Source organism: Centruroides sculpturatus, unplaced genomic scaffold, assembly GCF_000671375.1.
Source record: "Centruroides sculpturatus isolate CEXI.00-Female unplaced genomic scaffold, Cexi_2.0 scaffold361, whole genome shotgun sequence".
Taxonomy (NCBI): domain Eukaryota; kingdom Metazoa; phylum Arthropoda; class Arachnida; order Scorpiones; family Buthidae; genus Centruroides; species Centruroides sculpturatus.
In genome coordinates this window covers 303,148-315,393 of record NW_019385072.1, presented here as the reverse complement: position 1 = coordinate 315,393, position 12,246 = coordinate 303,148, and the positions used below count along the sequence as shown (strand labels likewise).

The 12,246-nt window shown below is 31.5% G+C and overlaps 1 protein-coding gene across 1 annotated transcript in view; it reads left to right on the top strand.

Moving 5' to 3' along the window:
- Window positions 1–12,246, top strand: part of LOC111634240 (sushi, von Willebrand factor type A, EGF and pentraxin domain-containing protein 1-like) — a 70,366-nt gene that overhangs the window by 2,551 nt on the left and 55,569 nt on the right. The window contains exons 4-12 of the mRNA XM_023378965.1: window positions 2,899–3,060; window positions 3,259–3,420; window positions 3,528–3,689; window positions 4,007–4,159; window positions 5,177–5,404; window positions 9,856–10,057; window positions 10,137–10,294; window positions 10,832–11,030; window positions 11,114–11,286. Coding sequence (XP_023234733.1) covers window positions 2,899–3,060; window positions 3,259–3,420; window positions 3,528–3,689; window positions 4,007–4,159; window positions 5,177–5,404; window positions 9,856–10,057; window positions 10,137–10,294; window positions 10,832–11,030; window positions 11,114–11,286 — 1,599 coding nt within the window. The remainder of the gene's footprint in view (window positions 1–2,898; window positions 3,061–3,258; window positions 3,421–3,527; window positions 3,690–4,006; window positions 4,160–5,176; window positions 5,405–9,855; window positions 10,058–10,136; window positions 10,295–10,831; window positions 11,031–11,113; window positions 11,287–12,246) is intronic.

Sequence of the window (12,246 nt, the reverse complement as noted above, 5' to 3'; positions counted from 1 at the left end):
ATGATGATGATGATGATGATGATGATGATGATGATAAAATAAATGTAAAAGTCCAAAATTATCTATTTATTCATATATAATACACAGATATAATATTTTATTTAAATAATAATCAGTGATGTGCCGGATCGTTAAAAATGTATATCCGCGGATACGGATACAGATCATTAGTGTCTAGATCCGTGGATACGGATACAGATCTCAACTTTCATACTCAGTCGGCGCCGGTGCGTGTGACCTTGGACCGATAGTTGGCGCTTTGCGTTAGTAATGCGATGTGTTTTGACTTGCACTGCGTGTGTTTTTGTTTATAGTGTAAAAGTGTGCTAAATTAGAATTCACTGCAGAGGCAGACAGGATAAAGTAACAAAAGTTGATATAATTTTCCAATTAAGCTATTTCGCGTCTTTATACAGATTCCATTTCGGGGGGATTCCAACTCCACGGTACAAACAGTAGCATGCGAAATTACAGCGATAATAATAGTTCGCTGTATCCAAAGCACGTGTACAATACAGATCCTGATTGCGACAATATAACCCGGAACCTTAAACACTAACTTAACACTAATAACAGAAAAAGGGATAGAATTAAGAAGACAGAAAAAATGGTAGATAACATAGAAATAGGGATATCTGGGGTTTTGTCCCTTTTTTCGGCTTGTTTCTTTATGTGTACTGTTGGGTGGGATAACACACGTCCTTCTTTTATAACTGGCCAGTTCTCTTCTTCAACAATTAGGATTTTTCCTTCCACAGTCGTCAATACGACCTTAAAACAGGATTTTTTTTCTGAACTTATTTCTGAACTATCCGGTCATTGAAAATATGACTCCCAGTATTCTCACCACGTCCGTACACTCTGCCGTCCAGTTTACGAATGACCTGCAACGTCACTTCTCTTTTTTCTCCGGCTCCTGTTTACACCTTTGCTCCTCAAATTTCTAGGAACTGCTCATCCCACCCAAGGGACAGGGAATAGATAAGAAAGTTCTAGAAGAAAATAGAACTAAGGGTAGAAAGAAGAAACGAAACTAAACTAAAATTAATATTTACAAAAATATAGTGTACTGCCACAATAGTTTAGTGCAGTGTTTCCCAACCTTTTTTGTGCTATGCCCCACCTAAGCCTTTCTAAAATTCTTGTCTCCCTAACATGTACAGCGGCTATACGGTTAACTTAAACTCTGGACAAGTCCATTTTTGAATTGCCCTCCTTAGCAATCCAATTGCCCCCTGTGGGGCGTGGACCCCACGTTGGGAAACACTGGTGTGACACGGGATAGCGTAGATTATGTTTGTGTTTTTGGAGAGTGTTGAGTTAAATTAAAATAAAAACAATGTTGACAAAAAAGTTTAGTAGTGTAATATGGAAATATTTTACGATAGTAAATGACGAATGTGCTATTGCTACCTATCTTTAAAATTTCATATAAGTAATGAAATTCATTAAGATAAAAGATCCATTAAAGATCCGCTAAAAAGTAACGGATATGGATACAGATATGGATCTTTTTTTTCCCTCGGATATCCACGGATACGGATATCCGGCACATCACTAATAATAATACATCTTAATATAATGTTTCCTCTCCATTAGGCAATTTCTGCCCTGCCTGTAAACAATAGAAACCAGTTCCTTTGTTTAAAAATCTAGTCTCTTTGTTTCTAACCATGCTTTACCATTGCAGTTCAGGAAAGTGTTCTGTTAAGATATGTTGCTGTTTTTGTGAGGAACTGTTTTTTTTTTTATTCTGGTGCCTGGGTTAGATAAAGATTTAAAATAATATAGTAGGAATAGTATATAAATAAAATTAAAGTCAATCCAATAAATTAATAGAGAGGTTGAGGCGCACGTTTTAAACGTGTAAACGTGTACGTGTGACGTTCGGCGCCGCTTTCCCGTAAGCCTAAAAGTTTGACAATGATGTTTGGATAGTCGGTGGAATCACGCTCAACATTTCAAACACCATCGTCAAACTTTTAGGCTTGCGGGAAAGCGGCGCCGAACGTCACACGTACACGTTTACACGTTTAAAACGTGCGCCTCAACCTCTCTATTACCTAAAGAGTTAGCATGGATAAGTCTCAAGATATCATCATGGAGCTAGAAGAAGGAATAAAAGAGAAGCTATTCACCATCAAAGAGTGTATAGAGGCTTCCTGCAACATGCAGACAGAACTTAAAGACAAAGCCATTCAAAGCCTGGCTGGAGTAAGCTTTCTGATTCAGGAGCTCGAGAAAAATTTTAATCAAATTATCCAGCAGCAAAATCTCTACATTGACTCCCTCCAGCAACCTGATAGAAATAACCAGGTTTCTGGGACTTTAAGTCCCACAAGACACCCCCACCCATACCTCCCCTTAAAAATAAGTTATATTTATATGTGTCCAGCATGATTGTAGTGCCATCTACTAAAAAAAAAAAAATTTTTTTGGAACCTAACCCTCCTTTTCGTACTAGTTCTTTGTTTCGTATAACACAGCAATTTTTTTGAACGTAACTACCGTGTTATATGGGGGTTACTTGTAATTTTATTACAATGCATAAGCTAACATTCTGCAGCTAATTACTTAGTTACCTGAAATTTTAGTTTCTTTTCTTCAAAATAGTTTTATAACTTCAAATTTATTAAATAAGATTTTTCTACTTGCATTACCTTGCCAAACATTGACTTATATTGATTAAAACTCTAAATATGTGATTTAAGACATTTTTTAACTTATTTAATTTATGTAATACATACTTTTAATGTTTTTTTATATTTCTGTTTATAATTATATAGTTTACAGTTCTCTTTATGTGATTGATTACTTAAAATATTTTATTCTGTTTTGTAAAATGAATATTGTATATTTTCTGATTCTAATTGATTTACATATTTTCTTCTTTACTAGTAAAATGTCCTGTTGGAACATTTTTTAATGTACTTTTTGAGTATTGTGAAGGATGTTCTTTAGGAACATATCAATTCCAAGAAGGACAGTTATCCTGTCTTGTATGCCCAGAACGCACATCAACAACTACAGGTCAATCTAAAAGTGTTGGAGAATGTAAAGGTAAGGATAGTTCTTATAATCTAAAATGTATAATTACTTACTAAAAGTTATTCTAATATTTAAGTAAGAACAATTCCTTCATTAAAGTCTAAATTAAAATGCATTGAATTCCCTGCCTTAAATGATCTGATAGACCAGGGATATAAAATCAATATGGTGGCGGGGCTTATTGTGACACCCTGCCTTTATTTGATACAGCACAATGTTTACCCGGCAGCTTCTCATCAACTGGATTAGAAGTTTGTGAAACTTGTCCTCGTGGTTATTATCAGCCTCATTATGCCCAAACTTCTTGCCTTTCTTGTCCCGGATTAACAACAACTTGGAGAAGGGGAGCACGTCGTCAAGACGAATGTCAAGGTAAATATTAATTAAATCTTGATGTTTTTAATAAAATTTAAGCAGCTTAAAAGTAAAATTTAAACGTAAAATTATATATGTGTGCGCTTTTTATTCCACAAATTTAGAGACGTGTCCACCGGGTTATGTATCGACAACAGGACTCTTTCCATGTTTTGCCTGTCCTATTGGTTATTTTCAACCAGCTGCCGGAGAAAAAGCCTGTTATCGTTGTCCTAATGGAGCTACAACAAATTCACAAGGATCCACATCAGTAAATGATTGTGCAGGTAAGAAAAGTATCCTCTTAATCAGTATTGTTTCCTAAAAAATCATAAGTGAAAAATTGTGAATAATGTAAAAAAATAAGAAATAAATGCAAATTTTTCTTAAAGTAATTTGTATCTATAGTTAAATGTTACATTTTAAATTTAAATAATTGAAATACTAGCAAAACTTTTAACTATATGATAGTTTTTTATTCTGTGTAAGATAAAGCAGAAAATTAATTAATAAATATATCACAATATTTAAATTACATTAAAATTTCTTAAATTGTAATTTTTTAATTCAATTAAAATTTTATTGTAAGAATTATTTGATACAGGAATGAATAAAATTCTTAAGGATGATAAATTGACTATACCTTTGAGTGATCTGTTACTAGTGAATGATTGCTTTTCTGTTCCTTGCTTAAATGGTGCAACATGTGAAGCTTTAGATTTTGGATTTTTATGTCATTGTGTTCCTGGTTACACAGGTAAGAGGGTCTAATAAATTTAATTTAATTTTAGAAAATTTATTGGTCTTCAATTTGAAAAAATTGTAGACTATAAATTTCCACTATTGTCAGTCTGTCCTTCCTTAATCTTGTGAACAGAGTTAGATAGATGGAAGTCAAGACCAGATATGGAAAGTATAGGGACAGGAGGCCCAAATTAACTATATATGAACTTCTGTTGCAAATTTGAAGTCATGTTATATCAATTAAAAAATATTCCCCCGAATGGAGTTAGATGACCAATATGACACTATTGTTAACAGGAAAAGTATGATGTACAGGGGCAAGACACTACTAATTTGAGGTGGAGATCATATATTTTCAATTAAATAAATTGAAAATATGATTTTAAATAAAATCATATCATACTTATATCCTATCATAAATAATTAAATAATATTTTTAAATGAATTAAAAATATGATGAATTAAACCTCCAAATATCTACAATATTCTACTTAGGGTTTGGTCTTATCAGCTTCCTGGACTTCAAGGATCCTTGGCCTTACAATGCTACTTGGGATATTTATGTCCTCTCTCTCCAGCTCCCATCCAAAAAAGTGTCTCCTCAAGGTTCCTTCTTTTCTTTTAAGCCAACCACAAAAATCTGTTGGACTGGTTCTTACCTGAACAAAGAGGGCTCTATTCCATAATTGGAGCAGATTCCCCATTGGCAAAGAAGAAAGACAGTCTTACGATAGTAGAAGGAAACAAAAAAAAAAAAAAANTTAGTGTTAGCACATATAAAATTATGGCAAACAGCCACAGTTTGTCTCCATTGCCTAACATCTTAATTACAATATTATTATAAATATGAAAAACTATATAAAATATTCTATTTATTCCTTATTTTTAAAAAAATTTATATTTTCATGTGTCAAAATTCTTTCAATTATAATGTAAAAAGATAATTAAATTTAATATGAATAAAAATCAGAACTTTTAATAGTGATATATATTTAATATTTTTTAACACATCTATTAATGTATTTTTAAGGAATCTATTGTGAAAATGAAATCAATGAATGCGAAAGTACTCCTTGTAAAAACAATGCAACTTGCCGTGATTTATTAAATGATTATGTTTGTGTCTGTCTTCCTGGATTTACTGGAAATCTCTGCCAAAAGAACATTGATGAATGTGCATATGAACCCTGTCTCAATGGTGGTATTTGCACTGATCATATTAATAAATTTTCATGCAAATGCCCTGAAGGTTATGTAGGTATGTAAGATAATTTTTTTAAAAAATAAAACATATTATGTACTGTGAAAAAAAGAATAATACATAAAGTTTTTGAAAATGCATTACAGTTTACTAGAAAAAGAATTATTCATAAAGTTTTATACATATAATTCAGTTAATTTTGCCTATCCAGAATAGTTGTACGGGGTATGAAAGCCTGTTGAATTAAGTGGCAATGCTGACATCTTGTAACTAAATGGATCATTCAAAATTGCTTAGCAATTTCCTTCCTTAAGACTTCTTAAAACCTCATTACAGCTAATAAGCTTGATCATTTAGTGCACATTTGTAGCGATGTTTGTTGATTAACTGTACAACCATTTTTATTGGATATGCAGCATTGTACCAGTGTTCTGGATAAGCAAAATGAACTGAATCATACCAAAAGTATATAATAATTCTGTAATTAAAAAAAAATCAATCTGTCATAAATTTACTTTTATATACGATTAATGATTTTATTATTAATTCCATGACATATTTTTCATGGTCAGTTCAAATTATGTCCATGTATTATTTGTATGTGATATGATCTCTTAAAATCATGCAATTGTTAAATTTATAAAAATATTAAAAATAATGAAATGTTAATTTTTTGGATAAAGCAATATCCAAAGAATTGATTAAACATTTGTAATAATTAAGAAAGGTTTTGTTGACCAATGAGGGCAAATGCCCAGAAAAAAATATATATATGAAGTAGAAGATAGAAAAATTAATTTATTTCACATGATGATAAAGTACAGATACAAAGGGATTCCAGCTCTAGGGGTTGTTGACTGACAGTCATCCAAAGTCCAGTCATTGGTAGAACAATTTACAAAATTATTGTGATTAGTACAAAAGAAACTGACGATAATAATTACAAAATTTTCCTTAACAATAATTTTTAATATTAATTTATACCTAGAAGGAAATAGAAAGTAGGGAGCAAGAAGTAGCAAAGATAGCAGATAGGATAGGAAAGAATATCCAGGTAGTGCAAACATTGTTTGATTACCATGAGGGGTCACATGGAAGCTTCTTAAACATAAAATTCTCTCTTCTGTCTTCCCTTTCCTCAGTTTTTGAAGGGTTATTTTGTATTTGATTTCAATAGCTGGTCACATGTTTGGATTCATCAAGCTTAAACACAGACTAACACACTAACTTTGGGCTGTGGATTTCAAAGTTCCCACTTGAAGTTCTGACTTCACCTGTCTACTTGGGCACCAGACACTATAATGCTGTGCCTTACGTCTTTTCTTGCCCCTCGCCACGTGGTGGGTCCGACTCGGTGGAGAGGAGTTGTGTAATCCCAGGGTGTGTAACCGAGATTGAGTGTTTTATTGGGGGTGTGTCTCAGGGAGAAGTCAGAACGGAAGTAAGGAGAGGACGGGGAAGAAGCAAAGTAGTGGTGGTGGTGAAATTGCATGGGAAAGTAAAGACTGTGCAACCAAATCAGTGTGGAGATTGACGGAATTTTTCAAACTGTTTTCTGCCTAGAGGGAAGAAAAGGAAGAGATTTACCTCAAACCCATTTTGTCAGTATGTTTTATGTCTTCACATTTCGGGAGTTTCAAGCAGTATATTGTCGGGATATTTGATGTTAACGATATTTGGTATACTAGACTTGTCGGACTCCATAAGTTCCTGTGTCTTAATTTTTTTGAAGCACTGTATGCTCCCAGACAAAATTAAAGGGTTATTTTGTAAACCGGGATAGTTGTCTTTGTCTAGTCCCTATTGAGTTCAGTGGATTTCCCCTGCCAAGCGTCTGCTCCATCANAATTTTCTTTTATGTTACTTTCTCTTGATAATTATTTTACTGTTTTATAAGAATTCTTTAAACTATTTTATTTTATTTTTATTTTTGGATTTGTAACATTTTGGCTTCAATCCAGAAACAATTAAATATATCACATAAAAGCTGGAACTGCATACAACTAAACACCACACAGTTTTCTTATTTTTCAAACAGTCACTTTAATAAAAGAACAAATGTTTTTGGTTCCTTTAGGGATCTGCTTCAGGTTATTAAATCATTTGAATAACTAAAGAGCATTTTATGTTTTCTAAAATAGAACAGTTCAAATCCTACATGGCATCATTTAAAATTTGAAGATTTACAATTTGATATACATATATAAACATATGTTCCAAAAGGTGTTAAAAATAACAATAATGAAGTTTGATATCAATTAACAATACTTATCTTTATATGGTGGAAGGTTACATAGCAATACCTGCTATACTTGGGAAAGGTTAAGGCTTTCTTTATTATTGGTGCAGCTATCTTCAGCATTACTCCAAAAATCTCGATTGCTTTAATGGTTCTTAATTTATGAGTATCAAATATTTCCCTTATAAGCTTATAAGCTTTGCTTCTCCCCAACTTACATATTTATAATATACAAGGATAAATATTATTAATTGATATCAAACTTTGTTATTTTTAATGCATTTTAGAATGTATTTTTATGTATATATGTCAAATTGTAAATCTTTAAAATTTAATTTAATTTAAGTTTAAATTTAAATCACATCAGTAAAATCTGAACTCTTCTATTTTAGGAAACAAAAAACTCTGTAATTATTTTAACTGTTTAATAACCCAAAGCAGATCCCAAAAAGGACTAAAAACGTTTGTTCTTTTATTAAAGTGACTGTTGGAAAAGCAAGAAATGTGTGGTATTTAGTTCCAGAAACAATTTTTAGTACCTTTATTTTTGGGCTATGCTTTTGCTTTCCTGAATAATCATTTTTTTTTAATTAATTAATTCTATTTCTCTTCATAGTCTTTCTTCATTCTAGTACAGGTACACCACTGAATTTCCAGCATCCTTGGTTCCAAAGCCTTGCCGATTAACTATTTTGCAGGACCAGCCATAGTCAAGTATAATTGTGAAATGTTCACTGTGGACAGGAAAAACACATACACATTTTACCGATTAAACAAGTTTATATACAGATTAGGTTTGGACTCCTGCTGTTCTCCTTCAAATGGTTCTACAATCCTTAGTGATCAGGTATAACAATAGACAATTAATTTACCCACATAAACCTTAACCTAACTTAAACTAAGAAATAGAAAAAGAAGAAGGGGAAATGAGAAGAATAAAAGGACAGAAGGGTACCCAATTTTCCAGTGATGGTTCTCCACCGTTCCTCGTCTCAGCTTCTTGCACTCATCTGTTCTCCTCTTAGAACAACTAGACTCTGTTTGGGGTTTTCCTCTATATTCGTCAACCGGATTTTTCTACCAATCTGTTCTTTACGGCCTCTTTCTGCAGCACTCCTCGATTTTCCGTTCATGAGACTTCTGCCACTTGTCTGTCTCTCTCCGAGTCCAGCCTAAGAATGATTCTAAAAACTCTACCTTTCCCCTCCAGCCTCGTTTTTCTCCTATGTTCTAACCCTACCTCCTGATGGATTAGGGGTGAGGCGAGTTCTTGGAAGTCCGAGACAAAGGAACAAACAAAACGGAAAGAACGATAATTCTAGAATTTAAATTAAAACTAAACTGTACAGACTAATAATAATAATAATAATAAAACAGGCATGTAGCCACATAATAATAATTTAATACATGATTGCTTCTTGTTCTTTCTATGTTTATTGGGGGAAAAAGGACTGAAGAGGGGCAAATAGCCCAAAATGCATGAGCATATGGCAAAGGAGATGCTGATTTGGTGTTATATCTGTATATATTTGTTTTTTTAGTTTTTACATATTTATGAAATTTTCTTTTATGAAATTATATAAATAGCCATTAGTATTACTTAAGGTACATTCAGATGTATAATAATTCTTAAAACACTTAAATTAAATTAGTTATATATGAGTGAATAATATGCATTAACTGATTTTCATGCTTATGTATTCAACATTAGATTAATATATATTATGGCATACTTTTTCTATTAATTAAATTATTATTTTATAAAAAATATTAAAACTAATTAGCTAAAAAAAAGTAAATAATTTTTATTAATTCTTTGTATAAGTTGACTCTTTCACCATTCAGCTATCTCTCAGGAGGACTCAAATTTAAGCCTGGAGCAGCTACTCAGAAATTTTTTGGATGGTTTTGTCCAGATAGTCATTTTCTAACTATCTAGCCACTTGTAATGAGTCTTCACAGGTTCAGCCAGGCCCATTATGGAGCTGTTTGAACCATGATAGACATGATAGCTGTATTTTCACATGATCAAAAGCATGTCAATGCACATTTCTTAAAAACTTTTAATTATTTTAAGATTATTTTCTAATACTTTAAAGGTATTATTACTCTAAACAATGCAGTTTTAAAACTAAAAAATTAATTTTTTGTGTGGATACATAATTGTTTACTTTAATTAGAATTCAAATTGCAAAGATTATCTAATTTTTAAAATGAATATTCATAAAAAACGTGTTTTAAACAATGAATTATTATTGTTTATTTTTAGGCCCAGTGTGTCAATATAACATTGACGATTGTCTCAGTAATCCTTGTCAAAATGGTGCAACTTGCCAAGATTTAATTGCCAACTATACGTGCCACTGTATACGAGGTTTCACAGGACGTAACTGCGAAACTAACATTGACGACTGTGCGGATGACTTTTGCCAAAACAATGCTACATGTATTGATGGAATTGAAGAATTTATGTAGGTTGATTATAATATAAATGTTACTTTCCTGTAAAAATTTCTACAGAATCATTCTTATAAAAGATTTTTATTGTAGTTGCCAGTGTTTACCTGGATTCAGAGGAAGATTATGTGAAGATGATGTAAATGAATGCCAGTCAGAACCTTGCATGAATGGTGCTACATGTTTTGACCAAATTGCCCATTTTACTTGTCTTTGTGCTCCTTCGTTTACGGGAGATCTCTGTGAAACTGGTAAGTTTAAATACTTCTTTTCGTTTAATGAAGCAATAAAAAATATTTTATTGTGGCAAAAAGTTTAAATATATTTTTGCTACAATGGGCACAAATAACATTGGTGGCTAGTTGCATGAATATGTATTATAGTTATATTTGAAAAATGACTGAAATTAAGCTTGGAAACTTATGTTACATACCTTCCTGTTTTCACTATTGGGATACATTGTTAAAAATCAGTTAATTTTCCCCAATTTCAAATGTTTCTTTTTTTTCAATATCTGTTTATTCTGACATATTTTTATTACAAAGTATTTTTAAAAATATTTTAGATGTATTGTAACTAAAATATTTTAAAATCTTGTGAATTTAAATGAATTTTTAACACTTATAATATGAAGAAATGCACTCATTTTTAAAATATATTGTTAATTTAAAAATTTATTGAATTATTGGAAAATAATAATTTACTCCTTGTACCATAGAGTTGCTAACTGCAAAATTTTATTTTTTCTCAATATACTGTATATCGTGAATTTATATAATGCTTTTCAGAATTGTCCCAGGATTTTTTTCTTGTGTTTCCATCATCTGGAACATTAGATTTTCTTCAACTAGAAGGTTTTCAACATCCTTTGGATCATGTTACAGTGTGCCTTTGGATGACCACAGTTGACAAGCATAACTATGGAACTCCCCTCTCTTATGCTAATGAAACAGTTGATAATCTTTTCACTCTTACCGATTACAATGGGTATATTTTCTGAAGATATTATTAGTATTATTTATATAATGTTAGACTGTAATAGTTTTAGAATGTTTAAATGTATATTTTAGATTTGTATTTTATATAAATATGCAAGAAGTGGTGACAGATGTGACTGCTAATGACGGTAAATGGCATCACATATGTGTAACTTGGTCTTCACCAACTGGAGCATGGAGTATTTATAAAGATGGTGAACAGGCAGATAAAGGGATAGGATTAGCAGTAGGAACCTTTATACCAAGTAGGTCAAATTAAACACAATATTAATTTTTATAAACTTAGTAATTACAAAATTGTAGAAATTTATTTTATAAAAAGTATTTTTAACTTAGTTATATTTTCAAAACTCCTATTTGTTTTGAGAAATACAGTAAAATTGTTATGTTGTTTCATGTATTGCACATAAACTATTATTGTATAGTGTAGATTGGCATATCTAGAAACCCAAAATATTAGTTAATTTCAATTGACTTTTGCTGAGTTTATAAGATTCAATTTGCCTCTTGAATCATGCATTTGAGGTAGTAAACTTGAACCATAGAACTGCTTATGTGAACAAAGAAGAAGAGAGAACAAAAGAATATGTAACTTTATTTGACAGAAAGCCAGTTGAGAAAGGGAAGAATATAAAGATGATTTAATACATAAAAAATATAAATTCGACTATTAACAAAGCTAAAAACTTTGTATTTGTCCTTCTTTTCGCCGTTCTCACCATCAGCAATACTTTTAAAAAGTTCACAAAAAATTACAGAGGCGACCTTCCTTTTGAGGCTACTACCTCTGTAACAATATGTAAAAACACATAAAGCGTCCTCTGGTGATCTTGCCATATTCACAATAATACATTTTAAGTAAAAATAATAAAATCCATGGCCGGCGTTATTTACATTTAATACATAAAAAATATAAATTCGACTTTTAACAAAGCTAAAAACTTTGTACTTGTCCTTCTTTTCGCCGTTCTCACCATCAGCAATACTTTAAAAAACGTTCACAAAAAATCACATAGGCGACCTTCCTTTTGAGGCTACTACCTCTGTAACAATATGTAAAATCACGTAAAGCGTCCTCTGGTGATCTTGCCATATTCACAATAATACATTTTAAGTAAAAATAATAAAATCCATGGCCGGCGTTATTTACATTTAATACATAAAAAATATAAATTCGACTTTTAACAAAGCTAAAAACTTTGTAC